Source organism: Oryzias melastigma, linkage group LG11 (assembly GCF_002922805.2).
Source record: "Oryzias melastigma strain HK-1 linkage group LG11, ASM292280v2, whole genome shotgun sequence".
Taxonomy (NCBI): Eukaryota; Metazoa; Chordata; class Actinopteri; order Beloniformes; family Adrianichthyidae; genus Oryzias; species Oryzias melastigma.
Window position 1 is genome coordinate 10,798,257 of NC_050522.1, and position 27,151 is coordinate 10,825,407.

At 37.4% G+C, this 27,151-nt stretch overlaps 1 protein-coding gene across 3 annotated transcripts in view; it reads left to right on the plus strand.

Moving 5' to 3' along the window:
- Positions 1–23,359, plus strand: part of trps1 (trichorhinophalangeal syndrome I) — a 132,886-nt gene extending 109,527 nt beyond the window's left edge. For all 3 annotated transcript variants that reach the window (XM_024298416.2, XM_024298431.2, XM_024298408.2), the window contains exons 10-11: positions 11,322–11,444; positions 16,279–23,359. In XM_024298416.2, coding sequence (XP_024154184.1) covers positions 11,322–11,444; positions 16,279–17,844 — 1,689 coding nt within the window. In that variant the 3' untranslated portion in view covers positions 17,845–23,359. The remainder of the gene's footprint in view (positions 1–11,321; positions 11,445–16,278) is intronic.
- The last annotated feature ends 3,792 nt before the right edge of the window (positions 23,360–27,151 follow it).

Consider the following 27,151-nt stretch of genomic DNA (forward strand, 5'->3'; position numbering starts at 1 on the left):
TTTTTGTGTGACTCTAGAGACTTAAAGCAGAGGGAAAAGAAAATTGGTACTCGTATAAAACCAGCTCTCTGATTGGTTACACTGTGACATGGTGTCTTGACTGTCTCCAACTAGAACTGGTCATCATTGTTGTGATTGTTAGCTTTGTTCTTTAAATAAAAGGGCTGTATAATTCTTTGATATTAACTTTTTCTAAATCATGGATATTTTTGCACTAGCTTTAATGTTAGTGTTGGTTTAGAAAGTCCTAACAAACTGCTTTCCTCATTTCCTGTTTTTTTTTAACAATTTAAAACAGGATATTGCATGAAAAACAAAACCTCCTCAGTTGGATTTCCATATGGAAAAATAAACTGCATCCAATGCTGCTTGTTTATAATATCATATAGGGAGCAAAAATGAAATATTTCCCTCATAACCAAAAAACTATAGAAACTGCTTGAGCACCCTGGTAATTATAGAAAGGCTTGGTATTTTTTATGTTATTTTTGTGACATCAACAACCAACATCATTTCATGCTTTGACATGATTGGCTTGTCACAGTCCTACACGGTTGCTAAAGGAAACTCAGAAACAGCAAATGTAGACTTTAAGTTTAAGAGAATGTTCATTGTAGAAGCAAACAAACCAAAAAAAGGTAAAATATATGTCTCGGTACAGAATAAAAAGTAAAATTCAAGAACAATCCCCAGTTTCTTGCATCTCATGTATAAAATGTTTGCAAAAGACCTTTTATGTTTGTCTTAGGTTTCAACCCCCCCAAAAATACATGTTAATAATCAAACTTTACATTTCTCTTTGAAGTCAATTTAACAAAAAAAAAAAAAAAAGTAGCTGTCTCTTGAGTCATTCATATGTTTTTCTTTGGTCATACATTTCTTTGGTATCAAGACTTTTATTTTATTAAATAGTTTTTGCAGAATGCACTTTTATTTTTTACAAGCTCAATTAAAAATACCTCAATGGGGCATGTGTGATTTTGTTTTGTGGGAATCAGTCCACTGACCCATTCTCATAAAAGCAATAAACTATGGCCTGAGACATTTAATACAACACTTAATACCACTGGATAAACTGCTGGTATTACCGCTGTACATTGTTATAACTTCTACTCTCTTTCTTACCTTTTTCCTTTTTTCTTTGTTTCTTTCTTTGTTTTCAAAAGGTTAGTTAAGGTTTCAGTGTCCTGGTTTCCACAGCAGATTATGTTTGAGCATGTGAGTCTGTTTACGTCCACTTTGTAGCAGAATGTGTTCATTTTTTTGCCAACTGTGGTGCTCCACAACAGCACTCACACTTCTGGTCTTCCTTTATAACACTCATACAAAGACTTGCACACTTTCACAGATTTTATTTACTGGTTGTATTCTGAACTACATGTCATTGAACTAATGACTTAAAAATGTAAAGAAATGTAATTTTAGACACACAAAAAATGAATGTACATGTTTCTTTAACCAGAAAAATGAAAATATCCTGTAGCGTTAGAAAAAAAAAGTGAAATATTTTTTATCACACGTTGGTATCTTTGTTTTACTTGACTAATTATTTTTAAGTTTACTAAAAGGTCTGTTTCTTTTATTGTCCTTAATTTAAAGAATAATACTTATTCGATGTTATTTAAAATTCCAAAAAAAAAGTTATATTTATCACAATAGTGGAAGTAATAATGTAAAATATGGCTTTGTCCACACAGACAAAACGAGAAAAATGCACATCATATAATTAGGTCAAAAAATAAGCCAATAATATGTCTTTTTTGACATATTCAGAAAGGAAGTCTTGTGTCCTCTTAGCAGAGGTGAAGGCTACTCTTGTTTTGCTGAGTTTACAACATGTGGTAATGGGTTTGGCCTTTTGGAGTGAACCTGTGATGTTACGATGGAGCTAAAAGTATTGAGGGAACATTCTCTACAAGTCAGTTTTAAAGTAAGTAGTGCCTTTACTCCATAAGTATTGTGTGTTCTTTGTCTATAGCTCACATTCACTCTGTGCTGCTAATGTGGAAGGAGCTTAGAGTGACATTCTCTGAGACAAAGTGTTTTTGTTCATACAGATCAAAGGTCTTTGTTAAAAGTGTTGTTTTCATGTGGCGTTTTATGAATGGTAAAACATGTTGCATTTGAGTACAATAGGTTATCATAGTTTGGCTGTATTGGTATGACTGGGAAGAGAAGGATGTTTCCTTGTATATCGATGGAATTATGTTCTAAAAAATAACCCACAATTGGGGAAATCCGTTTTACAGTTATTCTAGATGTTTTAAGGCTGTAAAACCCCTCACTACACATTTTATACACTTTTCCCCCAGACAAACAATATTTTCACATTTCTCAAAGTTCAATCCTTCATAGAAAAACATTTCCAGTATTATAGAATTAAACTGAAGATCTGATTGCCATTGAAAATGAAAGTAAAACTGGCAAACTGAACACATTCTATACAAGAAAGACGGCATTGGTTGACACTGGTCTACAGTCAATCAGGACACAATGAGCTGTTTAAAAAAGCATGGAAAATAACTATAGAGCTATAGGTGAACTGTGATATAGCGCAGGACCACTGTACCTTAATTTTAATTTCTGTAAACTGCACTCTTGAGAGTGAACCAAACTACCTGAGATACCTGATACAAATAGTTTTCTTCTTTGCTTTGTTGTGCTAACATGCTTTACTTTTTGATTTACTTCTGTTCTGGGAAATCTGTCTGCACCAAGGTTCATTTGTTAGCAAACAAATACACGCTTTAAAAAAGAGTTCATTTGTTTGATTCTCTCAAGACTTCTGGTGAGTGTTCGCTTTGTTAAACAAAGTGGACGATCTGACTCAATGAATTATGGTGTAGATCAAACTGCCAAATGTAAAAACGCTTTAAAGCCATGTTATTAATCAGTGACCGGGTAACTTTTGAAAGGTATAAATGGCAGCAGATTTTTATGTAATGCTACTGTGTAGAGCAGGCAGAGAAAAAGAACCAAGAAGAATTTTGTTAAAACATAATAACAGTCTTTGACCTAAATTAATGTCCAAAAAGTTTTGATCAAAATGGTCCAAAGCAAAAATGTGTTATGTTCTCTAAGAGTTTATAGAAGTTGCCTGATACTCATTCTTGGGAAACAATTTAAAGTTCTCAATTTACAAAAGAGGTTACCTGTTAATTGTTTGGCAATTCTGCAACTAGCAATAATATAAATAAAAGGAAAGTGAGAAAAGGTGTCTCACACCCCCAACTTAACATTAGCGGTGCAACAAAAGTGATGAGCAATATAGGAGCTAACCAGCCGTACAGTTTTGAGCCGCATGCCAGCTCGGATGAAGAAAACTAAGATGTACGTGGATCTAGTCGTCTACGAGTACATGAATCTGAATGTGGCGAAGCAGGGAGCTCACGGCTAACATGTTGATATATTTTCTACATCAACAGCATTTTTTTTGTCTGCTCCGGATTCAGAACGATTTAAATAAGTAAATACTCAGAAATGCAATTTTAAGCTTAATTTGTCCTCAGTCATCAGAAAAATGCTACAAAAACATGTTAAAAATACAATTTTCATGGGAGTGGGTCTCTTTTTTTCTCTGTTGGCTCAGCTTGACTTCTTTCAACCTAAACCGATTTTCTTTGAAAGAGAACTTACTTAAAAGCGCCCTGTAGGCTGAGAACAGAGACACTGTTTGAACCCCTGCAGTTATAAGACGCAAACATGCTAACTCATACACAAACACACACTAGTGTACGTTTGGCAGCCTTTACAGGGGGTCCTTGTTATGAAGACAGACAAAAGCACAATGTATTTGGTGTAACTTCATGTGAAATAATGCATGGATCCTCTAACACAGGTCGCTTTTTCATTTGTGTGTGTGCCTGATCCATTGTACGCGATATCAGTCTTGGCAGAATGGAATTCAGTTTATTCCTCCAGCTAGTCTTCTAGCATGATTAAATAATCGCTGATTTAATGCAAGTCAGCATGTGTGCCAGTCTCCCCGAGTGTGTGTGCGCGCATTACAGACTGTGTGCGTGTGCCATCTGTATGTTAAAAGACTCCTTCCTTAAGTGAATTAAAGATAATTTCATTTTCTAAGACATTGTTGAGAAAGCGCTCTTTTTTAAATTTATTTTAGACAGCAGGGGCTTTCAATCTTTTTATTCTTGTCCTCACCGCTTGTCTCTAAACGTCCATTTTCCTCTGCAGCGCACAGACTGCAAATTGAACAGATTTTCTCCAAAGTTCATTTTTAAATTGGATATGAAGTCTTCTAAGATGCAGAATTGTAAGGAACTATTCTGCTTCACTAGATAATTTCAAGTGAGGCTTCACTGCCAACGCTGAAAGATGGTACCACACACTGCTTGCAGATGCTAAAACACATTTTGAGAGCTCAATATTTGCTGCTGGAGTTAAACCTTTGGATGTGTATGCTCTCTAGCTTTTTCTATGAAGATCCCAAGGCTTTGCAGATTGAACAGTTGGAGGAACATCTGTAAAGTTGTGGCTTTAGGAGAATTTCAAACCAACTGAAAGCCACAGATTAAATGCTTAGCCCTTTTGCTGGTATAACATATTTTTGGTGTTCAGAATTTAAAATTTGAATTAAAAGTTAAGAATCTGCTGAAATTGGCTCAAATGTTTTTTCTTTCTTTTTTTTTTCTTTTTAGAATAACAGTTACTTTATCCATTTTAATGAAACATGGGAAAAAAACATGTTGGTTTTAAACTTTCATTTAAATCGGTGTGTGAAAAAATATGCCTGGAAAAAATGCACACTGTTTATTTGGAGGCTGTAGAAAAAAAAACATGGCTTAGGCTAGGGCAGGTGAAAAGATGCAGAAAAAAACCCAAAGCACCATGCAAGCCATCTGACTATCAAACATTAACAAGCACCTGCATCTGCTCCTACATTAATGCCATGAGCTGTCTCTTTTCTGTACTTGTACTACACTTGTGTTATTTTAGCCATCGCCCTTTGGTTTGCTTTCACTTGTGGTCCATAGAAAGCCTGTTAGTATTCATACGGAAGTGATTTACACTGAAGTTTGTTTGCAAGACTTTGACTTTTAACTCCTTCATGCCCGGATTCGTTTCCAATGATTAATTAGAAAAAAATCTTCATTGTTTTTTTATGTGCAAGGTGATGCTAGATGTGTCCTTTAACTAAAAGGCTTTAGCTCCAGTGTTGACATTCTTTCGGCTACCATAATTCTTTAACCTTTCTATGCAATTCATATTATTCCAGCAGATTCTAAAGCAAAAAAAAAAGGCACCTTTGTGCAGGCAGTAGTGAAGTGTTTACACAATCATTGTAAATCAGCTAGTTTTGTCTAAGAAAAAAGTGACTTTTTTGCAATGCAATGCTTCACATTCCTAACACTTTACCTTAGTAAAGTATTGCATATCGATGCAAAGCCAACACGCAAAGCAGCTTTTCTCCACATCAAAATCGTTGATTCGCGTTGATTGCGTAAATAGTCAAATAGGTCAAAGGGAGTGGGTTTTTAAGTGTTACCGGCAACATCTTAAGTGTTTAAGATTTAGGTGAAGTCCTAGATAAAATGTTATGTACAATTTGTGACAAGCAGTCCGAAGGGGTTTAGTAGAGGAGAGTTTTGGTACAAATCCAAAATTTTCCCCCACCCCTCTGGCTTTTCTCTACCCCTAAACTTAGCGGAAAGGTATGGAAAAATAGTGTCTTCAAGTTCGGACGTTACTCCTACTTAGTGACATCATCAACAGTCTCTAATCAACTACGTTAGAAAGAAAATGGTTTCAAAAAAGCACACTGTGGCTCTCATGGTATAATAATGTCCTAACTCTAAAACCAATTACCATTTTTATTGCATTATTTTAAACTTGCAATTGGTATCTAAAGATTCAGGCCTAAGTTTAAATACTCTACAAAATAGTATTTTCAATCAACTGATGGCTTTCCTTTTGTGTAAAAAGGTGCAGTAGTTTATAAAGACTTGGGCTTCTTGAGTGTTTGTGCCACCTGTGTGCGTGAATATGCATGTTTGTCAGAGGGCGTTGTTGGTGGTGCCAACAGAACGATTATGGGCCACAGATAAATAGGTGTCATTAGGAGTTTGTGCTCTAATTACCTGCAGCCCCCTTTCTGCTGGCTGGTATGAGTGGGAGAGGCCAGGTATCGGTAATAAATCAGCAAAACACACTGCTTCACACACAAAGTCTGCTTGTGTGCTTGTCGCACACCCAACATGCAGAAATGTTGTCTATTACACTGAAATAGTGTTTTCATTAAAGACCCACTCCAATCACCTTTTGAGGTTGTTTTTAAGGGTTCCCCTGTTTTTTTAAATCCTGATTATGTCGTTTTTAGCAAAAATCATAAACACTGTATGGTTATCTTAGACATAGTTTCTGCAAAGTGGCAGTAGAACATTAGAAAGTTGCCTCAGAGTTGTGGCTGCGACACTGGGTGCGGAGAAATCCCGCCCCATTCCCATTGTTGAGAGCTCAAAGCAGGGAGCTTGTGGCGTGTTTTCTATCCCAAATAAGTTCTGTTTCAACATTTTCCTGATTCACATTGATCTAAATAAAGAAATCCTCAAAATTGTAATTTTGAGGCTATATTTCTTTTAATTTTATGCCAAAAGAACATGTTAAAAACACCAAAAACACAATTTTCATTTACTAACAAACTGAGAGAGATTATGAGTCTCATGTTGTGTGTGGGTTCTAGAAGACCTCGGGGATTATCTCCATGATTTCATAAACCTAATGACTGAATGCCTCCACAAACACACTTTTCTTTAATTGTGGCCTCTCATCCAACTCTAGCTTGCCTTCATTAGCCAGAGGAAGCAAATATTTTCAGGTGTGTGAATGTGTTGGGGGCAGCTGGGAGGCCATATGTGAGTGATTTGGGCACTCGGAGGGAAACTGAATTCTGATGACAGACACACTATTTGCCCTGCAACAGTAGACACACACACACACACACACGTGCTAAGGAAGTGTGGATCAATCAATCACCTGGCTCTGTGTCTCTACATGTGGTGACCGTATGGCGTGTGTGCCATGCACACACAGACCCACAGCAGCTCTGGCTCAGTGCGCCACTTGAGGATTTGCTCATGTAAGCGTTCCTCTGTCTGATGTCTGACGCCGGCAAACACATGTTCTCTGGAAACCAGGGGAAGATTGGCACAGGTGTTTATTATACGCAGCATTATTGGAAACAGGATGTTTTATTATAAACATATTAAGACAGAAATAAAGTTTTTCCGCAACAGAAAAAATACATCTGTTGTGTAATTGCAAATCAGTACTCTGAGTAAAATTCCCTCTATTTTCTTTAAAAGATACTCTTGCCGATTAATATTTATTACCATATAAAGGTGTTTTAAACAAATGTATTAATCATCCTCTAAAATTATCAGATACTTTTGTTGATCAGATTTTGATATATCAGAAGTTGTCACTGTTTATTAAACAATGTTTACACTTTTTTTTGTAAAAAATCTAATCAGATTCCTTACCTGTAAATCTACATTCACACCTGGTACATGACACATGTTCAAGGATGAGCTTAGCTTGGGTTCTTCAACACACGTTTAGCATTTGGTGTTCACAGTGGACTGACGCTACCTGAGACTACCTAGAGTTGTAAGAGGCCTGGTGCGAAAGGTCAAAGTAGTGCAAATCGTGCTCCAGGCTTTTTCCAAGAGGACCCGCCACCAGACATTTATAGCCACAGCCGTAATTTAACCGGAACCAGAAGTTCACGTCCTCCCCATTCCAGTCTAAAAACCCCAGCAGTTATGTTTTAAAGGGGCCATACCATAATTTTCTTAAGCCTTTCAGAGTAAACTATATCCATATATATGATCATATATTACCTTTGGAACACTAAAAAACTAAGAATTTATTAAATTGTATTTATTTTTGTGAGTTTTTTCCTGCCCTGAAGTAAAATAACCAGATTTCTGAGGCTCCGCCCACTGTTGCTTGTCTGCTTGGCAGCATGTCTGCATTTCTCCCATGAAAATAATCCTAACTTCTTCAAAGATGGATGCACATACCGTAAATCTGCCTTTAGCAGCCCCGGACATCGCTACACTGTTTCACAACACAAATACACTCAGCGTCTGGACAACTGTGCTCGACTCGGGTGGGGGTGGGGGGTGGGGGTGTCCTATAGTAACAAACATCAGTTTGAGCTGGAATTCATTGAAGACAGGACACACTTGGAAGCACAGGTTTTTAGGGGATTACTCAGAAACTCGTGAACAGATCAAAATACCTGTTTGGGGTTCTTTATAGAGAGGAATAAATAGTATACTACACTTAAAAGCTCAAAAAGCTGTTTTTTCATGGTATGACCCCTTTAACATTTTATTTTAAGCTTTAAACTTGTAACACCAAAGATGTCTATCAAACTTACTACGTCCTTAGACATACAGTAACGCGATTACGTGAATCAGATGATCCACAGAGAACAGTGGCTTTGCAACTGTATGCTACCCTTTATATATCACAACACTAATACAAAATGTTGCAATCCGACGCCAAGCTGTCTTTTTTCTGCAACAGAATCAGCTGATTGACGTTGATCGCGATAAGGGTTAAAAAGTTACGGCAGTCTAAGGAATCTAAACACTTGAGCTGAAACTTGGTGTAAATAACATCTGAACATTTTTGTTAATATCAATTTTAAAAAGAAACAAAACGACTACTCATATTATACAATTATTCATATTAAAAGGTTTTCATAAAAGATGCTGCAATTCTGAAAATTTGTGGAATTCCCGCTTCCACTTAATGATGTCTGCACCCTGTCTGCATTCAGGTTCCTCTCACCTTTTCTTTCACAGCTCTATTCTGATATATAAAAGACTTGGTCTCATATTATCCTGGTCGGGCACGAACCACAATTATTATTATCTCCTTCATGATCACTTGTCAAATAGTTGGGTGTCCGTTCATACGTCACTATCAAATTAACCAACAGATAGTCACGCTTTTTGTAAGTAGAGGATGAAAACAGTCCTAAAGACTTGTGTAGCGACACATTAATGTAAAGAGCTTTCAAAGTGGAAGTCCAAAACGCACATTTATGCTCGTTTACACAGACTTTTCATCGGAAGTGGTCGCTTGAACGCACATTGCCGAGGCTGGTATGAACGTACCATGAATATAGATTTCTCTTTTTTTTAACTTTATACAGTGCACTTTAAGCCTGGGTTGCAAATGCATTCATGTGCTGCGTCTTCCCAAAAGAAACACGAGTGAGTAATTGCGACGTGATCTTTGCGGTGCATTAGATAGCAAAAACTAAATTAACAGCAGTGCTTCCACTGGGTTCTTGTGCTTTTAGCTGGCAGCACAGAACAGATGCTCGGTGGAAGTGCAAGTAGTGGCTCCATCTGTGGCTCTGAGACTACAGAAAACCTGACTGAAGTGACTAGCTTATCTGTGCTTTTAGCTTTTAGAAGTGGGAATGCTGCAAGATTGAAAAACACCATGCGTAGCTGTCAGCGGTGTCATAAACATCAAATAACACGACGGCGGCCCTGAAGAGAAGAGGTTCTTGATGGTAAAAACGTCATGATAGAGGCCAGAGGAAAAAACAGATTGAGATATGAGAAACACAGAAGATAAGCTAAATATGTGGATTTTACGCTAAAGTAAAACCTTACCAAAACAGAGGGTTTCAGTCTAATTAAAAATATTTTTAAGGGTTCCAAAACATCTTTTTTTTTCCAATACCTAACATAGCAGTTTTTTTTAATGAAAAAATGCTAGAAAATATGACAGTTAAAGTGAATGCTAACTTTTTTGTCAATCTCCAATCGACCCGTTTCCTTTTTCTAATGACCTACAGGCAATGGGGGGCCTCAAGAGGTACGGGTCGGTATTGTTTAATGGGTCTATTTTAGTATGGAAACGCTCAAAACCAGACCATACCGGACTGCTCGGTGGAAACGAGACTAATGAGTTCCAAACTAAGGGAGACTTGTGCAAAATGTGCATGGCTTTGTAATTGTTGGGAAAAAAATAACAATTTCTGACAAACGTTCACTGGAAAGTCTTTGTGATACATTTTCAAAAACTTTGCGGGATATTCAGTTTGTCTGCAGCTTGTTATAAGCTTGTGATATAACAGGAGAAAAGACAAAATCAAGACAGGAAAGAAAAAAAAAAAACGGTCAGTTTTAAGTTTGAAAAAAGGAGAAAGAGTTGGCCAGACAGTCAGATGGAGAGATACAGTCATGGAGGAGAAAGATGAGGTGCGCTGTCCTCTCAGGGTCACCAAAGGTGGTGAGTGGGGGCCAGAGGCTTAATGGGATGGAGAAACGTTGTGATTGGCTCATTACTGTGATGGAGCACATTGCCACAACAATTGGCCTTTTCTCCCCCTCCACCCACCAACACCACCCACCCGCACTCCCCCTTTGCACACACCGCATTTCTGTGTACCTCTTTACAGTGAACTGCAGAGGTGTGTACAAGTTGGCGCCTATGCAAAAAGTCAAACTCTGGCTGGCAGAGCTTCTGCTACAGCTCAGAACAATACTGGAGGCTAAAAATGGATTTATACTCTGAAAAAAAAGATGTTATACATTTAAATGTAAACCAAATTGCTATAATGGGAAAAAAAATATGTGGGATTACGGAATATGTAAAGCTACGTTCACACCAGATTCAGCAGCAGTTGTTCAAACGACTGTGTACTTTTCAATGAAAAAACTATATGGATACACGTTTTCTGGCTTCCCCGTTCAAAACTCTTGCATTAGCACGTTTTTAAGTCCATTTTCGAGCTCTACACTCAAACATTGAACGCACATTGAAAGTTAAACCAGGTTGAACAATCATGATTTGGTAGTGACTTGTTCATTTTTAATTCATGGAAGTGCCAACCACTTAAAATTTGATCATGGAGTTTGTGTCCGACCAGAATTATATGCCTCCGAGTCTTTCTTGGGTATGAATATAGTTTTGAAAGATAAAGATTGGAGAAAGATTTGTGGGATTTGGTCATTTTTCGCAAAGACTTCCAACTGTAGGTACATGTGCTGGTGTTGGGTATCGGCAGTCCAGTGTGAACACCATATACTAAATGAGCGGTCAAGAATGCATGTTTAGCACTTGTCCAATGTATGGGACATTATAGATTTATCTGATTCATCTTTACCCATTAGTTCCATAAAATGAACTTTTCTTGGTTTAAAAAAAAAAAAAAAACTTTATTTTGTTTGGATTCTTTTTGACAATCATGCTACTAATTATGCTATATTCAAAAATTTGCTTTTTTTTTGGTAGACTGTAATCCGATTTCTTGTGTTCTCTTCTTATAGCGCCGCAGAGGTAGTGGAGTTTTTTGTGCCAACTGTCTGACCACCAAGACATCGCTCTGGAGGAAAAACGCCAATGGAGGCTATGTCTGCAACGCATGTGGTTTATACCAAAAACTCCACTCAGTAAGTCCTCAGCCGACAGACGTGTAAACAGATGCCACATCCATCCCAGCTGTGACTCGCTCTTTGCAGGCTTCTGTAGTCATACTAATATGCAACATTTGGGCATCATCATGCATTGCACACACCGTACTTCCACGTCGACAGCACAGACATGGAGATGATTTATGGATTCACTGATCAATTAGTGTGTTTTGTGTTTGACTTTCCACTAAGATAAAATGTCAAAAACACTTTTATCTTTTTTACCAAATCACAGTTTAGATCAACTAAAGTGGATTAAAATGTAGTTGTATCATTTACGTTTTCTTTTTCTAAAACACTACCAAGGGACTCACTCAGTGTTACAATTGGATATTTTTTATTTGTCGAATTTCCTTTTAACAATCAACTTTGCCATATTATTTTTATTTTTTTGTAAAACTAGTGATTTAAATTTTGCAAAACTTGCAATGTGCGAAATTAGTGATCAATATTGCGATAACGATATAACTTGTGATAAATAAACAAAAGCAAAACGGAAAACAACTAATACATCATGTCCATACACTAGTTATTTATAAATAAAAGTCAGCATAAGTTAACCTATACTTCAAATGACCCACGTCTATACAGGAGGTTGGGATCCAGCATAAAAAAGGGCTCCATTCGATAGATCGACAGCATGAACTTAATGCCACCTTATCATTATTGCGATACCGGTAAATCTTGCTGTTATTTCACAGACCCAATTTAATCAGAAAAAATGTCAACATTTTCTCAAATAAAATGTGAATATTTCATTAAATACAGATTTTTTAATTGTATTTTTTTTTGCCTGACAAGCACAGTCTTAATACTTGAATGGCCATGCAATTTTGAAATTATTTTTAAAAGCAATAAAAATCAAGCAGTAAACACTGCAATAAAGCTATTTGTTGGATTAGGAGCATTATACATTTTATGTGAAAAGAATATTTTTTTTACACTGGAGACTTAATGTTTGAAGGCACTTATTGTATAATTTTATTGACGGCAGTGTTTATTTTATAATTTGACCATCAATTATTGTGCTGTTTTGGCCAATTAGTATGTTAAATATTGCAAATAAAATAATGTCTACTGGAGGTAAATACCTACATTTGTTCTGTGAATTAGTCTCTGAAAACCTAATTCTGGGTTAAAAGCATATTAAATGTGTGGAGAAATACAGACATTTCAGCAGCCATCATTAACCAGCTCCATGGAGGGAAAAATATGATGGAATAAATCAAGTTTACAATTGCAGCCTGGGGAAAGTCAAAAGAAAATTCACATTTAATTAGACTGCATGAAGTGCAGCAGTGATAAAGGACAAAAAAAATGGAGTTGACTTCAAAATATCAGGGTTTAGACGTGTTTCCAAGGTGCTTAACTTAAAAAGTATTTTTCTGTTATCAGCATATTAAAAAAAACTGTTTACTTTCATTCACTTTTACAGATCAGCTTGTAAAATTCCCATTCACTGAATCACAGTTTATAAAAAAAAAAAAAAAAATATTCAACCATATTTTGGCTACACGTATTATAACATACAGCAAAAATGGAATGGAAGTTTATTCCTCTCTGTCCCTGGATATGTCCTTGGTTCAACCCGTTCATCTCATCTGTTGCTCCAATCACGTCCGAGCTTTGTCTACTCTTGGCAGTCTTCATGACAACCATATTTTATACCCCATAATAAAAGTTTTATACGCTCTACACACATTATTAGAGAGGATAGCAGCTAGTAAAACACTTGAGAGTCCGAGAGGGGAAGGGAGAGTTATGAATAACGAGACAGGAAAAGGTAGACGTGAAGGGAGGGAGGGAAAAAAAGGGTGCAGAAAAGACAAATAAAGGTAGAGAGAAGGGAGAATGCCAAGGTGGGGGGAAAAATGAAGCATAATGAAGTGGGCAGTGGGAGGTTTTTTAAAGAAATGGAGGGAGATTAAAACCTGGTGAAGGAAATATTTGAAAAGAAAAACTGATAGAAATTCAGATAAATGGAACAAGAGTTGTTTGTACGAGCAGTAACCGGGCTTAGTTATCACACCAAAGCAACACTGTAGCCATAAAGGTGCACTACATAAAACTGCCTTGTTTGCTTGGAGTCTGTCCTCATGCATGTTTAATAAATAAACAGAAGTAAGCCAAGATGTCAGCTCTTCCTTTTTTTCTGATAAGACGTGTTGATAAGACTACATCTCAATTAAAGGAAAGTACTATGAACAAGGAAAATGTTTGCTTACTGAGATTTTTTCTAATGATAATGTGACAAATGTGTTTGTAATCTAGGGGAAAAAAAGAAAAAGTCCTGCTTTAAAATTTAGCAAAACATTATAAAATGTAGTATTAATGTACTTTGATTTGGTGGCATTTTAACTCTCCCTCTTTTGTTTTTATCATTTTTTTTCCATTTAATTTGTTTAATTACATGTTTTCTGTCTGCATCCCTTTAGAGCTCCTCTCCTATTTATGCAAATATCTCATTTTCACTGCCTCTTCTGTGGTTTGCAGTTTTTTTTAATTGTGACCCAAATTAAACAGAAAAACTTAATATATTTGGAGTTGGAGCATTAGTTGTTGTGAGTTTTCGCTCTGAAGTGTTGGCATGAAAGTGGACCAAAGTTTTGACCAGCCAAATGGCTGTAAATGTTGGAGACATGTTGTAGTAAAATAAGGGCAAATTGCCTTTTCCTAAGATCTACTGTAAGTGCATCCTCTTGTGGCGAGGGGAAAAACTGCATCCACAATGGTTTTACATTTTTAAAGTTGGTTTAGCAGAAATGCTGCTATACCAAGATTTATCATGCTGCTGTTCACTTTTTGTTTCTAAACATTAACAAAAGTAATTTTGAACTTTCATGCAAAATACACAATAACTTGTTTATGGACAGTCATTTTTTTTATTTATTTTCTTCTCAATTTTAATATTGTTTGTCACTGTGGGTCTTGTTTCACATAAAATAAAGAGAGAAACAAATGATTTGTCCATGGATAATAAATGTGAATTATGTACTATTGACACATTTTTATATCTATATATATATTTTTATATATTCAATTAGGGCTAAGGATGTGTCCAGAACTTAGGACGTGGTACCCAAAAGTGGCTGTAGGGGTACAGTAGAGGAGCCATAGATCAGCAAAACTTCCACAACATAGATTCTCAAGTTCCTGTTGAACTACAGTTATACTATGAAAAACATATTTTATTTTATTTACAGAGATACAAGGAAAAATTCCCAACATAAGTTTAAAAGTCTTTTTTCAAAACAAAAATACTATATTGCAGTTCACCTTTCGCAGTCCTACGTATTCTTTTGTATCAATATGCATGCTTTTTTTAATCTCTTTACTTACATCAGATTTTTTTCTGCATCCTGATTGGCTATATACTATTGTGAATCCACCCCCTATGTGCCGGGTCTTCCCTACAGAATGCGTTTATCATTCCAAGTTATTATACATCTTTGATAGTAATCAGATACTTGTTTTCATTCTACGATGCTGGACTTAATTTTCTATCAAGGTCTAAAATTTCAGAGTTTAAAAAAGAGAGAAAAGTGTAAAAATATTAACGGATGTCTTAGAAAAGCGTGTAATGAGAACTTTTACCGCCTTAAAGCCAAAGTTAACAACTTTGCGAATTTCATGTATTTTGGTTATGTTTAGAACTCAACTCCTGCTACCAAAAAGGAAACACAACACATTTATAGAAATAAAAAATAAATATATTTATATACACATTTATATAAAACAAGATATTTTTGAGCCGTTTCTGAGTCAGCGGATGCCATTTCTCCATGCAGGCTCGCTGTAAGTTGACGGGTTGGCTCTTCAACTACACTCCCCTCCTAGGAAATTCTCGCAACACCTTTGGAAGCCAAAGTTTCATACAAGTGTCTTGAGTTGTCAAGTTTTTGTGACAAACCGGAGGAGTAATGTCACTGAAAAAAAAAGACCAACAAATACATGAAACTGCAAATAGAGAAACGCGAATAAGTGTGACAGCACCGTTTTTACATACATACACATACAACTCCTCACTACACACTCAATGCACGTTTCTCTGAAAAGCAGGAAGATTTTTTCTCTCATTTGAACTCTCAAATTTCAAACCTTTAAAGGAAAAAAAAACTCCAGTTTTATAGAACAAAACAAAGATTTGATGTTACTATGGAAAGCTGAGCACATTCTTTACAGCAGACTAGATAAATTCAAGGTTTTCCCACCCAGAAGTTATCTAAAAACCGCCAAACTCTACAAAAAAGCCTAAAAAGTTCATCTTAATGAAAACAGCCAAACTGACTTCAAACTCAGTTATGCCTAAGTTATGTCCATCCGCACAAAGCAATTTTTGCCCAATCTGGCAACACTGCAGCAGACGAGGCATGGAAGAGATTGATTTACAAGATCAGCAGCCAATCACGACGCAAAACACAATGCACTGTAGAGAGAAAGAAAAAGGCATGCAAAACTGCACTTAAAAAAAATCAACAAATTGGCTAAACCATCCAAGGTGAACTGTGATACAGGGAAGGAACATTAAATATATATGACTGTTGTCTCTAGAAAGTTTTCCCACATTTGAAGAAAAGCTTCATTTTCCAGCTGATCCTGTATCTGTGTCCAGCATTTGTCCCTGTGTGGTGGAATGAGTTGATGGACTCCACTGAATGCAAATGAATGCAGGGTTTTCAAAATGAAAGTAGTGGTTTTGGCCTCATAAACAGACGTGCCCTTGGGCTCAGCTTTGTTCAGGATGACGAGGAATTAAAATCTCATAACTTTCTCATCACTTCCTTCCTCTTTCCTGTTTGTTTTTTTATTCTAGACACCCAGACCTCTAAACATCATCAAGCAGAACAACGGGGAGCAAATCATTCGCCGGCGAACCCGAAAACGCCTCAACACTGACTCGCTCTCCTCTGAAACCCCCACCTCGAAGCAACAGCGAATCAGCAGCGAGGAGCGAATGAACGGAGAGGAGTCCGAGCGCAGCTGTGCTCCGCTGAAAGGCCAGCAGCCGTCGCCCCGCTCGCGCTCACCGCGCTCCACTCAAGCCTTCTTAGCCAGTCAGACGTTGGAGATCCATCGAAGAATGCCTCCTCTCCTCCTCCCTTCCCATACCCCGTCGGCTATGGCAGCAGAGGGAAATGGGGGCATCGCAGAAGGAGGAATACCATCAAAAATAGATGGAGGAAAAGGAGGAGGGGGATCAGAAAGAGGTAGTCCGATAGAAAAGTACATGCGTCCATCCAAACCGTCTAGTTATTCACCTCCGGGTTCACCCATTGAGAAATACCAATACCCTATTTTCTCGTTGCCTCTTCCTTTAGCCATTTCACCTGATTTGACTCCTGAATCTGATTGGCTCAGGTTCTGGACCAAGTATAAGATGGCAGCAGCAGCTTCTGGGATCCCTGGGAGCATCAGTAACTTGAGCAGCCCCAGTAGCCTTGGAAACAACCCCAACTATCTCGGTACGATGGGGACTTCGGTACAGCATCATCAGCAAAGCTACACTGTGCCTTACTGCCCGTCTCCCTACTCTCCTCTCCCTCCTCCTCCAGCCCTCCCTCACTATCCTTCCTCTATAAACCCCCAAACATCTTCCCCATCATTGCTCGAAAACGAGGGTCCTTTAGATCTTGCAATGAAGCAGAGAGATGCAAACATGAATGTGTCAACAAACGGGCAAGAAAGGAGACTGCAAGACTCGCCTCTCTCTGAAAGGGAAAGGGGGAACTGGAAAAAAGAAAAAGAAGAGGACAGGACAGACGAAGGAGAAGATCCAAGTGTGGAAATGGAGAGAGAAGTGAATGACACTTTGACAGGAATTCAATCATCAGTATGTATAGCGGTAGACGTGGCCACACAGGACGACCTAACCAACCGCTGCATCCACTGTGGGATCTGCTTCTTAGACGAGGTCATGTATGCTCTGCACATGAGTTGCCATGGCGACAAGGGACCATACCAATGCAGCTTTTGCCTACACGTGTGCGCGGATCGTTACGACTTCACCACGCACATACAGAGGGGCTTACACAGGTACACAGACAAAATGTCACAACAGAGGGGGCACACGCAAGAAGGCCACACTCAGAATGTCACAGCGGTGTCAGAGCCCGAGTGTCGAGACGAGGCGGCACAGCCAAAAGATGGAGAAATCACAAGTGAAAGTCAGGCCGTCGTGGCAGCATGTCAAGACAACTCAGCAAAGGATCCGGGCAGTGACGACAATGGAACGGAGGCTGAAAAGGTGATAATAGGGGAAGAAAATGCCATAGCCAACAAAGAAAGTGACAGCGTGGTGTCAGACATCACCAATAGTCAAAAACCAGAGGAAGATTTGACTGCCATGGACCCCACGCTGATAGATGGGATTAATGAATAGAATTAGCAGATTTACACAAACCTCCAAGAGTCGCATTACTAAACTTTTGTCTTTATTCCTGGAGGCTAAGTTTTAATGGGATTATGCTGAGTCATATATGATTTTTTTTCTTTTTGCTGGAAGGACTTTGACATTACATGGTCCAAAGAACATGGCAGGACCCATCTTGTCTACAACGGTCTCCATCCTCTGCAACTCGAGATCGACAGGATGTCAATATGCAGCTGAAATGGCCGGTCAAAACCAACCCCTTTCTGTTTAAGGGGATTCAGAAGCTGGATTTGGTCTTATTTAGGAAGAATTCTGCACTTGAATAGCTTCTAACAAACTACAAGGAGAACACGTAAACTTTGTTCAGTTGATATCTTCTGCACTGCGCTCACAGGCAGGTCCAAGCTAGTCTGTCAGACAGTTTGATTTTGGATCTAATCCATTTAAGACTGCTGTGTTCCTGCCAAGTGTGTTCTTGACACTTTTATTTTCAAAAAGGAATCAAAACCAAAAAAAAAAAAAAAAAAAAACTATTTTGCCTAATTCAAACTGGTTAGCGTAAAACCAGCTAGCGGGGGTTACCGCTTGGTACAGTAAGGTGATCTCACATGTTCTTGAACTGATCAAACCCTTGGATGAATGCAAAATCCTATTCACCTTGTGCTGGCTTAAATGGTTGGATTTTATCCTGACTTTTTCAAATTGCTTGACACCAGTTCAAACTGGTGAAACCGGTTTCACTCCGGAATGAAGTGTTCTCTTTGTCGTCCACTTGGACATAAACTAGGGGACTATATTTTTTACTTTCCCTCTGTGCCATGATACTAGTTATGTGCCTGGCTGCTTGCCTAATCGAACAACCATCTATTAACCTGCTTAACATTTATATTAATAATAAAAAGAATGGTTATAATAATAATAATACAAACAATAATTGTGTTATCATACAAAAATGCAATTTGCTACATGTCTGTATGTTATTTTTAAGGCTTTTTTTGCAGGAAAATGTTCTATAAAACTGTCTGTTTGAGTTTTTTCTATTGTTTTTTAAGTTCTCAGCAATGTTTTAATGAAATGTTTAACGGCCATCTAACGGAAATGGTACGCCAGAGGGGAGTATGTGCATGTGTGCAATTGTGTAATTGCATCAACTGTCTCCAAATGATGACGTAAACAAAATGAAGGCTTGCGCGGAGTTTCTCAGTCCTCAGGGGTCACACGTGTTGCACACCAGCCCACCTGCTTCACAGCAATGTGACACATCAGTGTTGCATGTTATGCTTTTTTTATGTCTCTTAATGTTCACCCTCAAACATGCTCCCAATTGTGTTTTTATTTTGTTTATAGTTCTTGTGTAACTTTTTTTTCATGTCTATATTCTTAGGTTACAAAGTTTTATAGAGAAATTTAGGAAGTGGGGGTGTAAGACCCTAAATTTTATTAATGTCTCAACAATTTGGGGAAGCTTTCTGTGTACAGAGCTGACAGAGATTCCTGCATACAGTGTTTTATTATCTTAGGTCAGTCACATAGGTTAGTTCTACGTAGCATGCTAGCATCCTTAAAACTGCATAGTACATTTAAGTTGATTATTTGAAATGTCTAATACTATGGGAAACTGCAGGAGGATGTTATGTAATACATTTAGAATTCATTTGAAATAAAGGGATAGTGTTGGTCGCATCTCCAGCCAAATCACCCTACGTATTCCCTGGTGGAATCCTTCAGTTTTCTGGAAAATGCCCTGTCGCTCCTTCAGCCTCGCTGCCTTAAGGACAGAAAACCCATTAACAAAAAAGGGAGGTGTTTTTAATGTGTTGTAAAATGTCAGATGATAACTCAAGAACTGGTCAAGAGAATGAGAAACAGTTTGTCTTGAGCAACCAATGTACAAAAAAAATTCCGCTTAGTGCCTGGTTACTTGTTTTTATTTCTTTCCCCCATATTTTCTTTTTTGTCAAAATGTGTTTTTTCTTGGGACATTGTGACCCAAAGTCCAAAGATTCCTTGCTTCGATCATTGAGTTGAACACTTCATTTCTAATTGGTCTTCATTTCTAGTCGCTGGAGAAAGATCTTTATCTGCCTTTGCTCACTGTGATAACTGTAAATATCAAACTAGTTTGAAGTTGTTACATGTACGTACACTACCTTGTTGAATTGTTGAGCCATGTGCCTCATTTGCAGCCATGGATGGATCAATCCTTTCCAATTTCCCAGTTATGTGCAGATTCTTCGGTTGGAGTAGCAGAATCGTTATCGGTACAATCGTGAAAAATTGAATCTACTTACCTTGTTTTTTGTTCCATTTACTGCTAAAAGTTAGGAATACAGTATCAGAGAAATTTATTCTGTTTCAATACAGTTCCTGATGCTAGTAAAGCTGCAGACACACCGGGCATGAGAAAGGTGTTCCAGAACAAGGAACAGTTTTCAAATGATTGGCACTTTCATGAAACAAAAGGGACGCCATCCATCCATGTCTCACTGCCAAATCCGAATCCCTGATTGGTCAAAGTTTGGCCTGTTTAACCCGGAAAAGCTATTCAACGACCACGAGTTTTGAATGTTGAGCCCAAAAACGGTCATAGAAATTTCCATATTAACGTTGGAGAGAACATGAGTTTTTAACTCATCAATTTACATTGACTTTTCATTTGAAGTGGCTGCCTTAATGCACATTTCTAACGCAACTTAATGAAGCAAAACTTGTTAACCCTTTTACACCACAGCTTTAGCTCCAGTGTTCTTTCAACTAGCGTAACTCTCCGACCATTTATGCAATGTCCTTCAGTGGATTCTGAAGCGTAGAGAAGTAGCATTGTGTTGATATTTGACGGTGCTTACACAATTGACGTAAATCAGCTAATTCTGTTGAAGAGAAAAGCATCCTTGTCTCAATACGCAACGCTTTACATCAATAATGCATATCAATGCAAACCTGATATGTAAAACCCTTTTCTCCATGTCAGAATCAGCTGATTCACATTGATCACGTAAGCAATCGAAGAGTTGTGGTATGTCAAAGAGTGTTCGTTATTTTGGTGTCACTGCCGTGTTAAAGGGTTAATCTCAGGCAGGGATGGGCAACTCGAGGGCTTGAGTGTGTCAGCATGATTATCTGGTTCAGGAGTGTCCAGCCAGTTGGAACAAGCCAGAGCAAGGTATGCTGGAAAACTCCAGGCCTGGAGTTGCCTATCACTGATCTGAGGATTTAAAAATGTTTATTTGGCAATCTCTGGTTATTGCTGGAAGACCTTGAACGTTTTATACTAAGAAAATGACTACAACTCTGAAATCGACCTCTCAAAGCCTAAATGGAAAAGTTTGCTCTACTCCTTTAACAAATTCATGATTTTCTATCACAAATGAAGATATTTTTGGGTAACTTGAACAAAAGTTTTACTTTATCATTTATTTGAGTTCCTGTTTTATGGCAATCTTTTGGTTACAACTGAAGGAACTACAAACAAAGTGAATGCTGTTTACAGACTTGTGTAGGGCTTTCCGAAGAGTCATAAGAATCTCTGAAGTACTGCAGCAAAGGGGAAATGTCTTCATTCTCTCAATTTGGCTCCATTTTCCCCTTTTCTCCCTGTCAACTTTACCTTTAATTAAATTGTCATGAGAAGATTTTTTTTTTACCACTCCTGTTGTTATCTATGAAGTATTACAGCTCCAGCTGTCTTCTACCTCTTACCTCTCTCTGCAATCAAGTTGGCAAGGTTGAAAATTGTCCAGCTCTTATGATTAGATTTATATTTGAACACATCTGTGGTTTGTTAACCCTTTAACACCAGAGATTCAGCTTCAATGTTGATGTTATTTGGAGTACTGTAACTCTTAAGCCATTAACGTTAATTCCAGCTAATTTTGACACGTAAAATAGTATTCTTGGGCACGCAGTGAACGTAAATCAGCTGATTCTATCATTCTCTGCATGAAGCTATGTTCAAACGTCCTCGACAACACGTTCAAGCAACCGCTTCCAATGAAAAGTCTATGTAAATGCGTGTTTTGGGCATCCGCGTTCAAAACTCTCACGTTTACCCATCGCCATCCTACAGCTGTTTCTGGATCCTGCATACAAAACGTTGATTGAACGTGCTTTGAATGTTAAACCAGTTGAACTTTGACCAATCAGAGACGCTGATTTGGTAGTGACGTATGGATGCATGTGAAAGAAAGAGGACCAAGACTTTTGAGATTTGCACCATTTCGACATTTAGGACTATGGCTGACATGGGCTGGTATCCAGTAGCAAAGTTCCAGTGTGAACACCATCAGCTAAAAGCAAGTCACATGACCGGTGTGAATGTCTCTTTAAAATCAGCTGGTTTACGTTGATCCCATAAAAGGTCAAAGAGAGTGTTACTTCTGGTTTAAAGGGTTAAAACTGTTCCATTATCTCTACTGCTTTCTCACATTAGAAATAGTTATTTTTCCAGTGGGATTTACTTTTAAATAGAGAAGAAAGACTTTGGGAAGACTTTTTTTTTTCTTTTTTTCCTTTAAATTCCTTGGAAACAAGTGCAAGGGGATTGTAGGGGAAGAAAAGGATTACCTAGTTTTGCTTTCCTTTGCTTTTCCTTTTAGTGAATTCTGGATTAACTTGATGAACTACAAAGATTTCTCTGTAGGCTGGAATGAAATAAGAATTTCCTTGCCCAAATGTTTTTGAGTGACTTAGCTTTGAAGAAAATGTTCCTTTTTGCGGTGACCGAGCTGGAAGAAAAAAAAAAAAAAAAGAACAGCTTTGACAATGAAAAAACTCTGTTGGTGCACACTTCATCATGTAAAATGCCCTGCAGGATCTCATCGGGATCTCTTCTTTTGTTTGTTTTTGTACGACTTAAGACTTCTAAGAAAAACTGTATCGAAGCAAAAAAAAAAAAAAAGAGACATTGGTGTCATTTTGACTTTCAGATTATGGTAATGGTTATGCAAATATGTCAAGAACCCAGGTTCTGCAGGACATCAGTAATAACTTTCTTAGGGTTGACGGCATTTCAAAGCATTCACAGCGTTTACATTGGGAGGCCTTAATAAGTGGTTTACTTTTCGTTTGTGTCCGAATGTGTTATAAAAGTGTTGCTGTTGCTTGCACTCCGTTTATTTGTTCTCGTTGCCAAGGAAGGGAAGACACGCGTGTGCAGTGGTACGAAGTAAGTGTGCATTTCAAGGTTTCCAATGTTAACCAAGGCCAGTTTGATTTTGGCTGAACACACACAGTCATGCACACACTGAGCAAGTATGTACATTTATTCATTATGTTTTAGTAGTATTTTTTTTTTGTTCTGTTGAATGGTTCTAATAGAAAAAAAAATGTTTTTTCTCCTTTTTTTAGGTTCTCTGTCATGTTGTATTTTATCCTGCTACCTTTCTTTATGTTACTGTTTAGATTTTTACTTCATGCAAGTATTTCAACATATTTTGACAGCCAAGAAACATTTTGTTACACAGCTAAACTTGAAAAAGAATAATGATAATAAATAAATACAATTAATAACAAACCTTTTAAAAAAGTGTAATGTGTTTTTATTTTAAGAAGTTTTTTCCTTTGCAAAGCCTGTTGTGTACTTCGATCATCTTTTGATCTATTGTAAGTGTTCCTAGTGGTCTTTTAATTAGGATTGTGCTGTTTTTAGTCAAAATTTTCATTTTCAAGAACATGGTGTCTGCAGAGTGGCAGGAGTTTATTGGAAATTTGCCCCTTCCCATCACCTATAACTAACTGAGAGCTCTCTGTTTACAAGCTCTCCTGCTAGTTTACAACCATAATCTAACATTAGCGGTGCAAAACAAACAAAAAAAAATATGGGGCGCAATATTGGAGCTATCCAGCCGTACAGTTTGGATGAGGAAGACATACGTAGATTTAGCAGTCTGCCAATGGATGCATCAGAATGGAGCGGATCAGAGACTTTGTGACCTCACAAATACACTCTTTTTAAAACTGGAATTTTACATTTCCTGATTTGCAATAATTTAAATAAAAAAATCCTCAGAAATGCAATTTTCAACATAATTTTCTTTTCCATCGTGGCAAAAATGCCACAAGAATACATTCAAAACCCCCAAAAATACATGTCAGATGAAGCCGGTGGGTGTGAAGAGGCCACAGATTAATGAAATGCACAGAAAGCTTTTATTCCAAATCATCTCACCTACTAAAAAAAAGCACATTTTCATGTCTACATCCTGCTGTGTTTGCAAGCTCCTGATACTCATCTGCTTTGACACCTTCTGCCTGATTTTATGGTTTTTACTAAAAGTACGATCCGACTCTTCATTTTGCTCATGTAAAGATCACATTCATGCCCACCCACAAACTGTCATCTGAACACATTTGTGTCTAGTTTTTAATTTATTTATTTTACGGAGCCCCTAATGGGACATTGGAGTAAAGAAAAAAGTTTTTTCTTTTTTCTGGTTACTAACTGGGGCTCCAGATATTAGGCCTAACTTGTGTGCAGCAGATGATAACTGAAAAAAAAATCTAAAGATTCAAGCAGAATTTTGTTTTTTATTATTATTTTTTTAAATTCAGGTTACTAACTTGATGTGCACCAGATAGAATCAAAAAATAATAATTTAGTTGAAGTGAAAAAACATTTTTTTCTAAAAATAAAATCAGCTTTGCACCAGTTACTGCTGTGCTCTAGTTACTATTCAATGCGCAGCAGTTGGTAACCAGATTTTTTTTAAACTTACATTTTTAGAAAAAAAAAAGACAAAAAAAGACTCCGTACAAATTTTTTTTTTTAACTTAGATTTTTTTTTCAATTTCAATCTATGACAGATTATTTTTAAAAATGTTCCCAGCATTGTACTTATTATTATGACGTTTTTAACCAAAACCCCACAACCTAAATGTCTTAAAAGTACATTTAGCATGTTGATCTGAAGCCTTATTTTCCAAAATCTTCTCTGAGGGGGCGTGGCTTTTGGAGCTGAGCTGAATATCCTTGCCCATGACCCCCCCCCGTCTGATTATCATAGATCTGTGTCTTGCTAGCATAAATCTTCACAGCTGCTACATAAAAATGTCCAGCAATACCAGTAATGTTCAGCCGTATGGTTCTGATCTGGATTTCAGCTGGGACAAGGAAGTGAAGATCTTCATGGACAGAACTTCCTCCAAAATCCTGATTCTTTCTTGATAAAATAATGAAAGCTAACATCAAAATGGTTTAGTGCATGTGCAGCAGAGCTGTTGTGATGTAAAGAAGATCATTAATTCAAACAAGTCCAAGACAGTTTGATTGACAGCAACTTAAAAAGAGAAATGCTCATAAATGTAAAAAGAAAATGATTTCTTATTACATTTGTTCTCTTTCATAATAAAAAATGCCACATACATGTTACAAACTCAAAAGTACAGGATTTTCCTCTGAGGAGGACTTTAAAGTCTCTTTAGGGGCTCCGTACATTGCTTTTGCACTGAACAGATGGGAGACTTTGCTTCGATCAAAGATGATGGTCAGCAACTGAACAGGTTTCTATTGATCAACTTTGAAGCGTTTTTTTTCCCTCATCATAGTAGGTTATGTCACAGATGGTACTATGACTCCACACACACATCTAAACACACACTACAAACATTCCCATAAACTACTGGAAATCTACTCAAATGCTCACACACACACTAGTATAAACACTCTACTACAACAGTTTATGGTCTAATACAAATGCTCAGAACTGCACTACAAATGTTTGCACACATTTGCTTACCATACTTCCAGGGCTTGCACACTCTATAACAAAAGCAGACTACATATAACACTGTTACAAATACACCACTCCCACAAGTTTAAATATGTTGGCACATAAAGGAAAAAATACTATGAGTTCTGTGTGTTTGAGATCTTGAAGTAAACACTGACTGTATAAGATAACTGAACTGGCACCTTTTTAAACTTTCTTGCTAAAGCTAATTTTTTTTCTTGGTATTTTTTTTTTTTAATTGCAAGTTATTGTAGTTATAATTTGATCGATCAGATGAGGTTTTACAGCTTCAAACGTTCAAACCGTTTGATTGACGGACTCTCCCGAGCCTGTTTTCAGGTGGTAGAGGTGTGGACTCCCAACAAGCTCACTCTTGATTGGCGATGACCCAGACCAACACCAGGAAAACGCGTATTGCCTACAAAAATGTAAGTGTCATCACTGAAATACTTGTTGTATCTATGAGTCTGTTCTACTGCAGACAGATCTATGTGTATGTTCTATTGTAAATAGAAAACTCAGTGAGGAAGCTGCTGTTAAGTGTTGGTGCGGCTACAAACATTTTTGGTGAACCTCATTTTGTTAAAAGTTTTAACCTCAAAATATTGAGAGTGGGATTTTATCAAATTAGTCACATTGCTTTTTTAATGTAACTCTATGGGGTTATCCCAGCTTTTTTTTTTAAATAATTAAAAAAGGCTCGTCTTCAAAGAATCTTGATTTTTAAGCTTCAGATATGTTCTTCAAAGGACTTCAAAAAGAAGTCACGTCTCCTCACCGTCAGCTCTGATGTCACCACTCAAGGCCCTGAATGTTCTGCCCTCTTGACTTCCATTAAACATGTATAGATGATTTGTAATTTTCATAAATCCTCAACTGTAATTGTGCAAAAACCATAGGGAATAAAAAACGAGTACATCTGATAGAGCTCAACCCCCACTGAAAGTATGAAGGTTGAAAGGTTTCTCTTACTGAACGTCTGTAGTAGTTAAAGGTTTCAAAGGACACAATGTTTTTTGAAATTGAACAATTTCTTATTCATTTCTACAAGGATGAAAATTTTATATTTTGCCTCATATTTTGCATAATCAATACAAAAAAGTACAAGCAGCATTTTAACATCTAAACTAAGACATTTTTTTTTCTTAATCTGTAAAATTTATATATATATATATGTATATTTCTCAGAAAAGTTTGTTTTGATGGTTAATTTAGTCTTTTCCTTGGGTAACAGGTAAAATGTATTTTGTCACCTGGAATGTTGCCTTTATCATCATACTATACCATGGTGCAGAGGTAGAGCGGTCGACATTAACCGGAAGATTGCTGGTTGGAATCCCACCTTGCATGACCCATGCATCGAAGTGTCCTTGGGCAAGACACTGAACCCCACCTTACCTGCAGTGGTTATATGTTGGTGCCAGTGTTCAGCAGCGGAACCAGCATCAGTGTGTGAATGTGTTTGGACCTTCGAGGAAAGTAGAACCAAGTGTTTACCGCAGTTCTCTGCAAAAATGATCAATAGCACCTCTTTATATGGAGCCCTTTCCCTTTTCATTAAGTCAGGGGTGTCAAACATACGGCCCGCC